The sequence below is a fragment of the Antedon mediterranea genome, chromosome 6 (assembly GCF_964355755.1).
Source record: "Antedon mediterranea chromosome 6, ecAntMedi1.1, whole genome shotgun sequence".
NCBI classification, from domain to species: domain Eukaryota; kingdom Metazoa; phylum Echinodermata; class Crinoidea; order Comatulida; family Antedonidae; genus Antedon; species Antedon mediterranea.
This window is the reverse complement of record NC_092675.1, coordinates 23,539,678-23,557,042: the sequence shown is the minus strand read 5'-3', so window position 1 is coordinate 23,557,042 and position 17,365 is coordinate 23,539,678. Positions and strand designations below refer to the sequence as shown.

General features: G+C 32.9%; 1 protein-coding gene across 1 annotated transcript; it reads right to left on the bottom strand.

Moving 5' to 3' along the window:
• Positions 1 to 4,822: 4,822 nt before the first annotated feature.
• Positions 4,823 to 12,675, bottom strand: LOC140051164 (alpha-amylase-like). Its single transcript, XM_072096296.1, has 5 exons — positions 12,542 to 12,675; positions 7,936 to 8,162; positions 7,407 to 7,510; positions 6,760 to 6,915; positions 4,823 to 6,356 (listed from the first exon to the last, which is right to left on the bottom strand). Exons 1-5 carry the CDS (start codon positions 12,673 to 12,675, stop codon positions 4,839 to 4,841), a joined length of 2,139 nt encoding a protein of 712 aa, XP_071952397.1. The 3' UTR covers positions 4,823 to 4,838.
• Positions 12,676 to 17,365: the final 4,690 nt, after the last annotated feature.

Genomic DNA, 17,365 nt, shown 5'->3' with positions numbered 1-17,365 from the left:
TTGATATACTCCATATACTGTTGCAACAGCATATAGTGATCCATTTGTATACGTATGTTCAGCAAAAGTGTCAAATTTGTCATTCCAAATACATTGGCTAGCTGTGCAAAGAGTTGCGCCTGATACAGATCCAATGGACACGACAATTACAAGCTTATATCGATCGTAACCTAATTCCTTTACTCTATTCTTTATTGTGTCCGATAATTCACGGCAAATATTGTTGCATTTTTCCGGATCATAGATCTCTGATTCTAGCCTCTGTGTTAGTACACCATCAATTATGCACTTTGCTTGGTATGAAACCAATACTCGATCCGGTTCCATTTTAAACGTAGGTTCATACTTTATTTGGGGTCCCCTTATAGCCTGACTTCGCTCCGTTCGCTGTGTAGACGCCGAATACTTACTTCCAGCCACTTGAGCCATTTTACTGTATGTTTTTTTTTGCTTCTAAAAGACACCAAGAAAACAAAGTATATATTGTAGACTTTATTTAGATAATTATTATTAACAGTGATTGATATAATTGATATTGATTAAGTTATTGTCTTACCGTGTTTATGCAATAACAGTTACTGTTTAACCCTTCAGAAGAATTTGTAGCAATCTCGCCTTGTAAGTATGTATGTGTGTTGCTAACCGAATCCAACTGCCTATGTCTGCTTTGTTCAAAATCAATTACCGGTTATGATACTTTGAGTTGTTTGTACTATAAGCTTGTATTCTTTCACTGCTACATTGTCAATTCCTGTATCAATAGACGTAATTGATCACGCTAGTGCAGTAACAAAGAATAAGCATTTATCTTTCTAACTGTCTTGTTAAATAAAATGAAAAACTTCAACAATATGTTGTTATACTTTTTTTTCTTTCCTTTATTTATACTGCTAATGTGTAAAATAAAACGAAAAAGAAAATTACTGAGAACAGTTACTTAACTAGCTAACTTGAAATACTATTATTGATCATAAAGCCTGTTTTCCTGTCGAAGTAACGTTACGGCGAGTTGCGTTGAGTTGCGTTGAATTTTCAAATCGTTAAAAGAAGTTTTCAATGAATCATAAAACAACAATTTCATATCAACTACTATATACAATTAAAATTAATAATGCGCAAAGTCAAAATTTATAATTGATTAAAGCACGTTTCAATCCATATTTGCATTTAAAAAATGTTCCTACTTTTTACTACTCGCTCTACAACCCGCATAGTAGCGTAGGCCTATAAGACCATAATCGTAATGCAGATTGTGCCTATTTCGAATTTAGCTCGATCCTCAAGATGAAAGTTGACCAAAAATTATTATTATTATTATGATGAAAGACTGCCGTTGTTTGTAAAACTTGATTTCTGTTGTTTACCTCCGCCAAGGAGGTATATGTAGTCGATCGATCACGTGTGTTTGTTTGTCTGTTTGTTTGTATGTATTTATGTATGTATGTTTGTTTGTCTGTTTGTTAGACGGATTAGGCCTACTCAAAAAGTAATTACAAGATCTTTACTAAAATTAAAATACAGATAGATATGTGGCCAAGGACCACTCCATTCATTTTGGAGGCAATCCGGACCATGGTTCCAATTCTGGACCACTTTTTAGTATTATTATCAGACCTGCTAGTGTTAAAAAGATGGGATGGAATTTTCAAAAGCAGCCGAGCAGTCTTAATAACAATTAAACTGAAATTGTAATTTCTCGAGAACTACTTGTCCAAAAAACTTCATTTTTGTACAAGAGGCAAAAGTTATAATTTGTGATTTGTAATTTTAAAACATAATTTGATTTAATTCACAGGTGTTTTTTTTTTATACGAGTAGTTTTAAAAATTATATTTCTTTTCAAATTCACCCGTTTGTTTTGGCGTTGCTGTTCTATTGTTAGTCAACTGAAACTATTGTTAGTTGAAAGGCTGGTTACATAAACATTACACCAAATTCGCATACACATGATTAGTGAAATTAGCCTAAATCACACATAGCATTTTCCCTGAGAAATCTTAGTAGGATAATTTCACAGTAGGCGGAGGTACGGTATGCGCTCTAGGAGTGGCTTTCTGGTTATTTCATGCATTTAATCAAAGATATTTAGTTTCTTCATTGTGACTAAAAATGGCTATAACGGGACACAGTAATTTCAGTTATGAATGCACTACTTTTACTAGCGTCTTGATTGCTAACTTTTTAACCGTTGTTTTTATCGAAGAACGGATAATAATGTTTTTTAATGGATGAGCTTCTTGTATCATCCAAGAAGTTGTATCAATATGAAGTGAGTCACAAACTGCAGTATTTTTGGTCCATAGTTTGGTGTCAAGTATGGTGGATTGTTATATTGAACATATTCTCATCAGATGCTAGCTGACTGGTTATGTTTTCCTACATTTTCTTGTTGGCAACATTAAACAAGACTACTGGCAAACGATTTAATCACCCTAGTAATTGTCTGCGTTCATTGTGATCATGGTAATTCAAGAGTAGCCTTTACCACCAAGTGTTCTTTTAACTGTATTTTGTTGTTGACCGGCGGGGATGATATTCACTAATTCTCAACCACTCACTCAACAAGTTGTAAGTGTAAGTTTTTTATTTTATATAGAAGAAAATGTTAATCTTGAAAAAATACGTCAATATTGTAATTGTTTACAGTAAAGCTGAAATTAATGCTTTCCTTCAACGGAATGGAAATGTTATTCAAAGATAAATCATTATGTATGCTATAATTTGGGCACATTTACTTAATTACCTATAATAAAGCTGTTAACTGGGTTATTCAGGATATAGGCCTACCCGAACAAGACGACAACCAAACAGCCTAATGCAGCCATATGTATTAGATAGCTAAACGTTATCAACAAGGCCTACTGCAGGCCTAAATGGCAGAAGCTCAATGGTCACTGCAGTAAGCCTTACTAAACTTAACTATTAGAAAGTGTGAACACTAACTAAAAGCTATAATTGCTGTGGAATGTGACCAATCAATGGCATTTAAAAGGATGTGCCGAACTTAACCTAATGTTTTTTAGTTCTTTCTGTTGAATTGTTATCTTTAACGCAGGCTGCTATAGTTTCAATTCTTAATTTCAAGAGTCGAGTTTAAGATTATCATTTTTTCACTTTTGTTTTTCCGCGAACCCACAGTAAACGAACATTTTAAGTTTTTGGTTAGTGTCTTTTGAATATGAGTACCTCTATTCTTGAGACACCCCTATTCTGCGGACACTTTTGAAGGTCCCGAATGTGTCAACAACCCAAACGAACTATTAACAACAACCAGGACACATTTTACAATGAGAGAATGTCGACTAAGACAATAGACTGGTTAATGCACTGTGTTTGAATAATGAAAGTTACCGTCGTTTGTGTTGTAAGTATCTGAAATTTCATAATCCTGTCCTTTGAATTTAAAGATCTTTCTACACTATTAAACTAGTTTGATAGTGTAGACAAAAATTGATGTGCCCAAATATGGTAGCGATATTCTTAAATATGACATCATAATGTCCATGGGAACATCACTTTTTTTTTCACATAAAGTTTGATAGTGTAGACAGAGCTTAAAGCTCACACAATCAAAATAGTTTGACAAAAACAGTGTACCTAAATATGCTAGTGATATGCCCAAAATGGTGGTGATGTGACATCACCATGTCCATGGGAAATCACATTTTTTTTCTCACATACAGTTTGAGTGTAGACAGAGCTTAAGCAGACCAACCTGGCTAGAAAGCAAAATAAATATATGTTTGTATATATTAACTTTTCTCCTGGTGAAGTTAAATATAGACAGTTTGTATGTGTGTATGTAGGCACATTGCAATCTTAAATAACAGCGTTTAAACTATATTTTTACTTTTTTTTATTTCAGGCTTATTTTAATACAAAACCCAGCAACAATAAAATAGGTCTCTACATAGCAGTTTATTTTTAGTCGCGTAGACGCGACTCTATAGTTCGCTTTGTCGGTCGGTCGGTCGGTCGTTCTGTCGGTCTGTCGGTCTGTCTGTTTTATCGCTTTCTGACCTTATCTTGATATCAGTTTAATCTAGCTAAGTAAATTTTTCACAGTATATTCCTTATGGCCAGGAATCGATGTGGTTATGTTTTCACGGTGCGCAATAAAAAATTACGCGGTCTACGCACGATTTAACGAAATCACGTTTGTAATACAATTAAATAAAATTTGGTACTCATAAATTTCAGGGCATAAATCATCATAATGGCAATACAATTACGTGCGTAGCGCATGTAACGCATGCGTACGCGCGCTTAAAATTTTCAAAATTTATTTTCGATGAAATAAGAGTACGTTTCAGGCAATTTTAGGCGTTTACAAAATTGCCATGAGTGCGCAGATTTTTGCGCGCGCACTGCGCGTTAAATGTTATTGCGCACTCTTTTTGCCCGATTTCTGTTTTCTTGACTTACTTTTCAACTCGAAATTACGTTATACGAGCACGTCAAAAGTGACAGGCTACGCACGTGTAAATTAAAAAAATATAAATGTTTTTAAATATTTCAACATTTTTAAACATGTTCAGTAATTTCGGTCAGTTGGTAGGTTGGTCGGTCGGTCGGTAAGCACTAATGAGCACGCGACTGCAGCCATCTATATGGCCTTGTTCTTTTACTGTTTAATCAAGTTTAGATTTAGCATCAATCAAAACATATTATCCAAATGTTACGAGTATATTGATGGGAATGAATTACGTGGCGCGGAAACTATCTTAAAACATGTCTTGGAAATGTGTTTTAACAAAATTAAGATAAAAAATAAAAATAAATGCTATTATTTATTTATTCATGCATTTTTCTAATACTCTGAAATTAACATTCAAGTTTTAGAATTTATCAATAGTACACTTATCATTGTCAAAGTCGAAGACGTTGATGAAACCACATCTACCAAAGTGATTCCCAGTTGAGTAAGGTGTACTGCCACCAGCGGTGCCAGTGCATGTTCCCTGTTTCCTATCACTTTCCCATCCATCACCGTTGCTTAAATAAGCCTTCAATTCAAACCAACCATTTTCGGTATCATCACAGTCCATATTGATATCCAGCATCCAGTAATGATCTCCCCATTCGTTCAAAGGTGTATAACCAACTCCGTCAGAATCGACATTGTTGCCATTATTAGCATTGTTGGTTGTCCATACGAGAGGCGTGCCTTCAGAAGATTGTCCATTGTATGAACCTTGTCCGCTCTCTGCTCCGTACCAATCAAGGTAGTTATCTCCTGTTTTCCAAGCATTATATTTACTGTTGCTTCCTCCAATATTGTGGGTCATTTTTATGGCGCATGCACTAGTTTTGGCGTCAGATGTACAACCTGTACGCTGGTTGTGATCAATACCTCCTCGGATGAAAAGGTCCTGACCAGAAGATGTTGGTTTATACACAAATATAACAGTACGTGTTAAACCAGAAGGAGTATCACCACCGTTATCACCACCGTTATCACCACCGTTATCACCACCATTATCACCACCATTATCACCACCACCTCCACTATAATCACCAACACGAGCGTTTACATGTATTGCAGCCATTGGGTCTTCTCCATTATCGACACTGAAAGAGGCATAACCAGAACCATCAACGTGAATAGTTGGTCCGCTGCAGCTGGCAGTGTTCTTGTCAAACGAACCAGTGATGATGTTACAATATTCACCAGACGGCAAACCTGTGTATAACTGTTCATTCAGGCCGTAGCCATCAACATTCAATACATAGAATGCCTTGTCTCCGCGTCCAAATGCAATCTGTTTGTTTCCGTTATCCCACCAGTTGGACTGTGGTTGTCCAGCAGCGGCATTGGCAAATTCTGCCATGTTTGTAATTTGTCGCCATCTATGTTCACACACCCAACCTCCGTCGCATGTTCCGTCACCATTAATCGTTACAGAGTTTGTGTTGCCACTTCCATCGGATGGTGGGCCCTGATCGGTGTTATGGTTGAAGTAGAAGCTACTCATAACCCTCTTTGCGCCATACGGGTGAGCCATCATAAATGTAACGGCCATTTTATACAGTCTAGATTCTTCATGTGTGATAATACTTCCAGCTCCACCGTGGCCTCGTTGATTGTCATGGTTATCAACGAAAACAACTGCACTACCATCACTCAACATGCCCCATTCTGACCCAAAGTTACTGAAGTGCTTCATCGGAGTGGAACCTCGGATTCCTTTAGCAATCCCCAGGCAATACTTAAACTCGGTTACACGACCAAGACCTGTGTATTCGCCAGCTGTTATTGGCTCACCACCTTGATCAATTACCTCTTGAAATATAAAAGCTCTGCTACCAGAGTTGAAGTAATTTGCGTTTAGATTATTTAAGCTGCCATATATAGCCTGAAAAGGGATAGCATTATTGTAGTGGTTTAGTATGGGCTTTTGTTAAAATACACACAAACAAACTGTAAGTATAACTAACATTTCAACAGTATCTAGTAGTAGAAACGAATTAAATGAGTATAATCAGTATGTCTACATTCACTTACGGTACCTAAACCTAACTGAATACAATAGATGCAATCTGATTGTTCCATATATATGATATCTTATTAGTTGAAACTAAATGTATGAAATTGAGAATGGCAAACAATTGACGTATAAATATTGTAAAAAGGGTATTAACAGTATTGCCATGCTCTATTCATAGTTATTTATAAAACTGTACTTCTTTTTGTAATGGATTCTTTACAGCGTTTACAAAAGTACAAAAGTAGGCCTAGAGTACTACAAAAGAGCTTACTGAGAGATCACCGGGCCACATATGTTTACATGCATCTACACGGAAGCCTGCGACACCATAATTGATCAGATTGTTAAGGTAATTTATTACTTTGCCTCTTACATATTCTTTACCAAGATCCAAGTCTGGTAATCCCACCAAGTTACAGTTACGCACCTGCAAAACAATTTAAAGTATTGAAACAAGATGTGTCCAAACTAATATATTCTAAGTTGTATTATTTCTTAGTTAGTAGTATAGTTGTAAATTAGTGTTACATTAAATTTAATGATAATAATACGACGGAGGCACGTTGACGAGAGAAAGATAGGGAGGACACCTATAACATTAGATATTTGAGCGCGAACTATGATTATGGTATTTCAGATTAAATCTGGAAAAGAAATCAAACGTTGCATGTCAAGTATAAGCGCCTAACCAAACAAGCAAAACATCAACGACTGTAAGTTTTCTCCAAATTTTCGTCAGAGTTCGCTTTGGCTGATAACTGTAAAGATTTAATAACATACCGTACTTTAGCCTTAACCGTTTGAAACTTTTTATTAGCTTGGTAAAATTATAGTTAGCTTCGATTGCTACTTATTAGGCCTAAGCAAATGAAGTTTGTTCGTTAAATTACAAAAGAGTAAACTGTTTATAGGACGTACTTGTTTTTCATCCTGGTAGCTTTGAATATCTCCACCAGTAGAACACTTCCCTTGTGGTACGTTGAAATCATACTTGCTAAAAGGTACATCCGGAAAATCATAGCCTGCATAAATAAATATTATAAACTGAGAGTTTTGTCTGTCTATAATTCTATCTATGCTAATTATATGTGTGTGTGGGCTCACACTAGTGTAAAGCCTGTCTTCCACTAGACGAATTTGTTCCACGTTTTCGCATCGAAAAATTCGCAAAATTCTCTTCCTTTATTCCACCATTGTCAAGGGCGAATAGCTGCGATTCATTACGTGTCTGCTGAAGTATGATGAGCATACGCCCATTTCATTTTCGTGTGAACTCCAGTCAGTGCTAATTTCCCTCACACGAGTAGGCCTATAGAACGTTTTCTTTTCTGGCATTGGAATACAGTAGTAGGGGAATGTATTAGTTACAAGAGGCTCTTAAAGGAAAATATATTGATAGAGTAGATTTCCTTGGTGCGAGTTCTTAGTGTCGACATTATATACTTACCAACCGCGGCCATATGGTTGAAGACAGCATCAACATAGATCCGAACTCCAACATTGTTACATCGGTTTACCATATCTTTAAACTCCGATTCACTACCGCTACGACTGTTCAAGTCATAGCTCCAAGGCTGATACCGTTCCCACCAAGGACGGAATGGGGACCAAACATTGACGTGGTTGTAAGGTGGAGAAATCTGAACACCACCGAATCCTTTTGGAGCTAGGAAACTGACAAATAAATTATTATGATGCAGCATCATTTAAATATAGGCCTAGATTATAATTATGTTGATGTTATTTAAAAGACTTCCCAACTTATTCCGCTTGTTGAAACTATCAAAATGAGAGCATGCAAAATATTATTATTGGATCAAAAATTGTAATCATAATAACCTATGTGATGCACTTTTTCAAAACTTGTCAGCCATATGCCTCTAAATGTGTTTGTGAAGGCTGTCGACGAGCAGGCTGACATTTCTAAACGTATTATCATTTAATAACGGACAAAACTTTCTACAAGTTCAAATATTTTAATGTTCTCCTTTCCTCGTCGGCTGCAATAAGAATGTCTCAGTGGGGCAGGATTTTTTCTCACTCACAGACTCCGTCATCTTCACCGTTTATAATGAAATCAATTAGTTGAAACAATTTTCTTTTTTTCTCTTTTGTGGGGGCAACCCACTTTTATTGCAATGATAAACAATATGGTGAAGGTTACAGTATAATATATGTCTATCTATCTATTTATCAATGAATATTTTAGTGATAGTACACAGACAGAGGTTAAAAAATTATATAAAATATTTTGATATTGTGTTGAAATCTAGATAAAACAAACATGTATACAGAGAAAATTTATATTACAGAGCTAAAACGATATAAAGATTGATATTCAGCAGTATTAAAAAGAGATTCGATATAATATAAATATATATGATAAAATGGTATATTGCAACGTCGTTCCATTTTCTTTCTGCTTTGTTTAGATTACATAATTATTCATTTGAAATTAAATTTTTTAGTTCTATCTTAAATAAATTCCAAGTGATAATCCGTTTGCTTGTTTTATAAATAATGCAAGATTTGTAAATACTAAATGTAAATAAAGAGATGAGTTCATTAATGAGCATATTCTGAGTTCCTATAACTATGTCTGACCATTCAGGGAAACCTGGCCGTAATGTTTCATTAGTCGGAATACATTTAACGATCAGTTTACGGAACTTCCTCAAATCTGATTGAATGCTATTACAGGTGTACAACATATGTTTTTCACTTTCTATTTCTATACAACACTTTTCGCAACAATCACTTTTATTAAGATTCCACTTCTTTAAGTTTTTTCTACAAGCTAAGATACGATGTAATAATTTAATATTAAATTGGGCGACTTTTGGTAAATGTTTCATATTGTGAACTTTACAGTACCATGTTTTGTCCCAGTCTATTTCATTTTTACCTAACTCAACTTCCCACTTTGCTTGTATATTGGGGATTTTAGCAACCTTGCTAACAAAAAGGGTATAATGAAAAGATGCCTCGTATTTTTTATGAAATACGGTTTCTTTGACTTGCAGGTTAATTTGATTGTTTTCTATTGAATTAAAGATGATTTCTTTCCACAAACATGGAATTGAATACAAGAGCGCAAAATATTCGATAATTCCTTTTTTTTTATTGCTTAAAGTACGTATCACTTCATCTGAAGTTAGAAATCTGTTATTAACGATAATGTCACATACCGATTTGTATTTGGAATGTAACCATATTTTAAAATAAAGAGATTTTCCACTTGTGGAAATTATATATTTATTTTCCCAAAGTGGTTGTTTTAAAATGTCTTCTATATTTTGTGGAACTACACTAACAATATTATTCAACTTAACCGCTGATTTTAACATTGATACATAAAAATCAGGCATTCTATTCAAGTCAATATGATCTTCAAGGTTAAGCTGAGTAGCACCTATAGTGTATTCTATTGGATACATAAAGTATTTCGGAATATTTTTCCATTTTCCTGGATCGGGACTGAGTAATCTTTTTATCCATGTTAGTTTTAATGAATCTATCACGGAGTTGAAATTTATCATATTCAAGCCACCTTCGCATGCATTTTTAATAAGAACAAGTCTTTTAAAATTCACGTTGAACATTCCACAGAAAATTATAAAGTATTTTTTCAACAAGTGGAATTATATGTAGGCCTAAGGGTACGTTAATTATGCTTGCGTTATAAATCAATTTAGAGATTGCAAGCGTTTTGATGATTGTTATTCTTCCAAAGAAAGTTAGATTTCTTTTTTTCCATAACTGAAGAACGTTTTGTAGTTCAATAACTTTTTCGTCCCAGTTTTATTTAATACATATATCTTTATGATAGCCTACGTATATTCCTAAAAACTTGATTGGTTCTTGTGTCCATGTGATATTGAAAGGAGTATCATTACAGTCCTTCTTTGAACCTATCCACATCCCTTTGGTTTTATTTTTATTTAATTTTAGGCTGGATATTTTAAAAAATTGTTCAATTTCATGAAAGAAATATTTTAAACTAGTTTCTTCTCTTGTAAAAATGACTGTGTCGTCTGCTAATTGAGCAATTTTTACAGTATTCTCATTAACGTTTTCTGTTCTTGGTAGAACAATCCCTTTACATTTTGGATTATTCCTAATGCTTATAGCCATTATTTCTACCGCAAGTATAAAAAGTAAAGCGGATAATGGGCATCCTTGTCTTACACCACGTTCCATACTAAAACTTTCGGATACCCATCTGTTATTTGTCACCATGCATTTTGTATTAGTGTATATTAAATTTAACCAAATAATAAATGATTTCCTAAAGCCAAACTTTTTTAGGGCTTTGAACATAAAATTTCTATCAAGCGAGTCAACAGAAAATAAAAGATACATTGCGGGAGCAACCTACATTGACACTACTAGTTTGCCATGCTAATTTAAAAGTTAATTATTTAAAAGATAACTTGACCGAGAACCATATTTTTACAACGTATTAACCTGTTCATAATGATTTCAGAACAATCGCGAGCATGATGGTATAGTCAGTCGTGATTATAACAATGGTTAACAATGGGGATAGTATAAGACAATAGAGTATATCATTTCACTAGAATTGTTATATAGATTTGTTATATATTAATATACATTATAATATAAAATTAATAAATATTAAATAAAAATGATAGGTAGCAACGGCCTAGTCAGTCGTGATTATAATATTGGTTAACAATGGGGGTAGTATAAGACAATAGAGAATATCATTTCACTAGAATTGTTATATATTAATATACATTATAATATAACATTATTAAATAATAAATAAAAAATATTTGGTGATGATTTAGTCGTTTGTGATGAGAACAAATGGTTTACAATGGTTGAAGTCAATAGGTGTTATGTTTCGGATATAATAATACAATGGTTAACATAGGGTAAGGAAGTAAAAGATTATTGTAAGATTTGAATTAGTCATGTACTTGGCGGTATTTTTAAAAAGGGTACAATAAAATATAAATGGTTTACATTTTACATAAAGAATTCTTTGTTTCCTTATAAAATAAAACAAAAAAGGACTGTAAGACATTGGAGTTGTTATTTAATTTGAAAAATACAATAGTAGTTAGACAATGTATATTTGAATTAGTGGAGGTAATTTAAATGAGGGTAAGTATGCTTATTGTAGTACATATGCATTTGTTTGATTAATTCCAATAAATTTTAACAATTAGGAACATCGGCAATATAAACAAAAGGTGTATTATATAAGTTACAGTGGCGGTAATTTCAAAAGATTTAAACAAAAGGTATGTTAGTATAATTTACAGTGGCGGTTTTTTTAAAGTTATGTGTCGCGGTTCGTCGGTTCCCACTTACAAAATCACGATTGGTTAAAACAGTTCCCGTAATTACAATATAATCTTTTGGAAAACGGTTTGATGATCTTGGATCGGACATTTTTTAAATTGAATGACATTGGGGAAGCTACTTAATGAAACAAAAGATACACGGCGCTTCGACACAATGTTCCGACAGGAAATACAACAATGACAATTGGCTGAAAAAAATTTAGTAAATGCCGAATGTAATCCTTTGACCGTATATAACTCTCGAATATTTTGTCATCTTTACCTCATCCACAACGATACAGCCTGACAGACTTCATATTCAACCAAAAACCAACAACTAGTTACTATGGGTTCCGTGATTGAAGTCATTGATCTTACTATGGACTCTGATGTCGAAGAAGAAGTTATAGATATAACCAATGATTCAGAATCTGAAGACGAAGACATACTAGCTATGACTGGTGCCTATTTTACAGCAGAGGAGGAGGAAGAGATGGAGGATATGACGTGTTTACTGATGATTCAATCCCCACCTCCAATAAACGTTGATTTAAATAATGTATCTATTATGATACTACTGATGCCTACATCTCTAATACGTTGTTAAAATAGTTCTCTGTCCTTTAACCGTTATTATGATTTCAATAGTCAATGGCGACGATAATGATAATGCAGATGCATCTGTTTGTCTTTTTGTGGAGATTCTACCCACTGTTACAATACCGGTATGCTACTTACTTTTCACATTCTGAAGCTATGTCTTTCCACTTCCATTCGAACAAGTGAACCATCACTTGACGTCCATACGCCATGTTTGGGTCCCATTGAGCCGAAACAGTTCCAATTAACATCAACAACAAAAACGCCTTCATTTTCTATAATATGCCTATAATTAGTTAATAGCCCCTATTTTAATTAGGCCTACTAAATACTATTTAGTAATTACATTAGAGGCTATTAAACAATTATTTAAAAAGCCCTAAAATACCAATGTCGATCAATGCAACGAAATTAATCGACACGATTTTATTAATTGTTTTTAATAGTATAAGCGATTAAGGTCACAGTCAACAAATTCCAAGGAAAAAGCGCACTAAATTAGAATTAAAGACTCTCCTTTAATAACAACACATTGTTACTTATATAATGAATATTAATTTATAAATCAATCATCAACTGCACTCCCCACTAGGATCAATAGCATAAAAGATATAGAAACGATTCGGGAAATAGCTGAAAACAGACAAAACTGGAGAAAAGCAATCCGAGATATAAGCAAAGCAATCGAGGCGGGAAAGTCATCAGGCCAGGGTATTTTTTCACCTCCCTGATCAGACTATCTGGCGGACCGGCAGTAAAGTAAGTAGTAAGTAATAAATGTTTAGATGCCAAACTTTAAAGTAGGCCTACAATACCCGTTTACAGCTATAATATATTTAATTGGCCGCCTCTTACCTGTAATGAGTACCGTAGTCTCTTGAAATGTGAAGTAGACCTACTGACGTCCTGTATTTAACATGTCCGTATTTAACATGTCCATGGGTTTGTTTTTACACATTATCACTATCTTCATATCTTGCACATTATCGAATACAAATAATTGAACAGATAATTCAGTATAATTTAATAATATTCTTGATGGAACTATTAGGATATCAATTATTTATATCAGTATAAACGAATTTATCTGATTAAGTTGTTTTCATATTTTGTATGGGATAAAGCCATCTGCTTTAACATACGTGTTTTGGAAGTTGATTTGCAAGTTCATGTGATACGTTATTGAATATATTCACGATCGTGCATTTTCCTGTGTAGCACCCATTTGATGAAATATTAAATAGACACATAAAGACATCAGAAAACGCCAATACCGTTTAAAAATCGTTTGAAAACTCACCTGTATAGACCTATAAACAGAAGCTCTTCCTGTTTTACTTTTAGCGCCTCTTAACTTTCTATTTTGGAAACCAGTGCTATAATGATTGATTGATTGATTGATTGATTGTAATATTATGTTATAGTTTAGTTTATATTATTCCTATCAATTTTCAGACCAGTGATACATTAAATAATTAATGAACGTGGAAGATGAGGAGAATGAGAAAATCCGCCCACAACCGATATTCAATCCGCAGAATATTCTGTTGAAATACAGACATCCTACCATTAGGGATGGATGGATACAATAAAATTGGCATCCGAAAAACTAAAAAAAAAACACCAAGTGATGGAAAATAATTGATTCAGTTATATGTATATTTATGTATATATATTTATTTTTTATATCTTTGTTAATTTTGTATTTTTATAGTTTATTTTGTATTTACTGTTTGTGTTGTTTGAGGGTTCCTAATGATCAGCTTATTCTGGATGGATCACCCTCATTAAATATTATTCAAATAAAATAAAGAAAAAAATAAATAAAGTGATGCAGTCCATGAGAGTCCTCAACCACAATATTCAAATAAATATGTATTCACATAACACTCTCCATTGGCCATTTTTAAACAAGTCTCCATTGTTTCGCCATTCAATTAGATTAATTTTTTTTTTCGGAAATATCATCCATATTAATAAACTTATAAACAGAAAAATCGTAAACTCTAAACTTAAGTATATAGAATGCTTCACCATCTACAATACATGATGGAGTTATGGAGCATACTTATATTTGCAAACACAAGCAACAATTAGGATGTTACCACTATTCAACCGACGTTGCATGAAACCATTCGCCACACTATAACTTTAACACAGAAAAATATAGATTGATTTGAAAACCAAGAGAAAACTAAATAATAGCTACAGCCTAATTTATTATACCAGTGTAAGTGTATAATATTATTATGGAAAATGTCTGCAATATGGCGTGCTCATTAATTTGTGCTTCAAACGGTTTACTATACATTGATAAGTACTTCAATAATATAGGACATCTTCGTCAAGCGAGTACCGTATCTGTTTAATTAAATTTCACTGATAAACAATTACCAAAAGCATTGTTAAAGAACATTCACCTGTATAATTCCCACATAATGTTTCTATCTTATACTATTATCACCAAGGCAATATTAACATTCAAGATACAAAACCAAACATATCAAAATATTGCTGTGATAAATTAGTATGAGAACGCGTACACATGATGGTGTTTTGTAATAATGCAATTAATAAACGTAGAATGATTATATCAATTGCATAATAATGATATTGCTGACAAGAAACAACTTCATTATTAGAATAGACCAGGAAAGAGTTAATTTGGTTCCTGCTATATTAATCATAAGCTTTCAACACCCATCTTACCATTGTAAGCACGCGCAACAAAATGGCGGGATATCAATGGCATACTTGTTGTTTATAAACAGACATAGAGAATTTAAACCAGTAATACACTAAGAATTAAAGATTGTCCCCCTGAAAAAAAGTAATTGTTTCAAATGTTTTTATTGAATATGCCATTTTAATGGCACATAATATTCACTTTGACCAAAAATTAGATTGAAACAAATATAAACTTACCTGAAAAAACTGTAATTTAAAGCAAAATTAATAGTCAAATTGATTGGAAGTCAATGGGTTCTTGGTTAGATTTAACAGTTTATTTTGTCTTTTTACAAGTGAAAACATTTTTTCTACGGAATTAGTAGGCCTAAGTTTATTAAAAACAGTGAAATATTCAAAGTCTCCTTTTTTATCAATCTTCATTTTTCATGTTTTTGGTGGGGACCAATAGGCCTACTATATATAAACAATGAAAATGAGGAAATCTGTAAGACGGTTCCTTTAATCAAAGAAATAAAAAGTATTACAGAGATACTTTCAATTTGAAACTAACATTTGTTTTTTTCCTATAATACAAATATATAATGAATAAATAAATATATAACCTTAAATAATCGAAATTTGAATACATTTGAAAGGAATACAAAAGTCTGTACTGTAGTGAAATAGAACTATGTTGAGATAGAGAGAATCAATGGCATGACGTTGAGAATATTGATATTGCGCAATAACTGCAGCTTGTCGTTCTCATTTTTTAGTACACGTAATGCTATTAGAAAAAAAAAGTAAATTTAACAAGTATCAATTTAGGACATCTATAGTGTCGAGCAAGTGTATGGTATCTGATAAGACCTATCATTATCAATACCACCAGTGTTTCCATTCAACTGTGTATATTCCCATATAATGTTTATACATTTTATCACCAACGATAAATTTACATCAAAGCTTCAAAACTAAACATTATTCATAAGTTATGATAAATTATGAGAAAAAACACATGATGACCATTTATAGCACTGTAATTAAGATGAACGTAATATTGAATATCGGAACGTGCAGGTTATAGGCGCTTGACAAGATCTACTAAAATTTATAAAGTTAACTTACGATATTTAGTATTGTAAATTCAGGAATAGCCGCACCATAATCTCTTTGATTTTCTATATTTTTATATTATGAAATTTATACTAGCAAATATCATTTTTCTTAATATTATAATCATAATAATAACTCAAAATATGTATAAAATAATATGGATTAACCAAAACTACATGGCTTAACCAATTTATCGCATGAACACCGATTTGATATTCGAGGTAGTTACATCCAACTATACCATCTTCATCTATCTATAATAATGCGGAACATCCTTTTATTATACACACATGTACACTAATGTAATCAAACACCATACTCTCTATAACCAATATTTCAATCTTCTATCGACTATAAAGCCGAAGTATATGTCTCTCGGGACCATTCTATAGTTATGATGTTTTCGTAAAATCAGAATTCAGAACCCATCCTACCATTATTATTATTATTTTGTGATGTAATAATTTCAATAAATATAAAAGAATTACATCAAAAACTTAAACAAAAGGTATGACATTTTAGAATATCATAAATATGTGATTATAGAAAATGAAGTTGTTTCATTAGTAGGTTTTAACTTTTTTTTTTAAACTAAACATAGAAAATCATTCATAAAAAGATTACCCAAACAAAATAAAAAACAAAGTCATGATAATTTTTAATCCACTTCGACGTTTTTAGTAGGCAAGTGAATTATCAATCGGAATAGAATTGTTAGCAAAAGGTTGTTAAATGACGCCGCGACGAATTACGTAATATGACGGCAAATTATCTGGGTTGAGTAGTTACAGCTTTTCCCGGGTCCGAATCTCTACGGATTTTTTTTTTATTATTACAAAAAAAATATTGTTTTTCTTTTATTTATGAAGAAAAATATTTAGAACGTCATCTTGAGGGAACGAAACTTGTATTTAGGAAATAGGTGAGCTATCTTTGCAATTCCTACCGTCACACACATTTTCAACATACTAGCCACCTGATTTTAAGTTCTTAATAGTCATTTCAATTCAGAATTATAACTTGAAAATTAGGCGCCATCGTGCTAACAAACAAACATACAAATACTATGCTATACCAAGTAACAAACACACACGTGCGATCGACTACATAACAACATCATTGGCGGGGGTAATGAAAGACTGAATGAAAAACATGTTTCGTAAATATGCTAATTAA

Coding starts and splice junctions, on each gene's coding strand:
- LOC140051164 (XM_072096296.1), bottom strand. CDS start 12,675: ATGAAGGCGTTTTTGTTGTTGATGTTAATTGGAACTGTTTCGGCTCAA. Junction 7,511..7,935: donor CAACCATATGGCCGCGGTTG/GTAAGTATATAA, acceptor TTATTTATGCAG/GCTATGATTTTCCGGATGTA. Junction 6,357..6,759: donor TGTGGCCCGGTGATCTCTCA/GTAAGCTCTTTT, acceptor ATCCCTTTTCAG/GCTATATATGGCAGCTTAAA.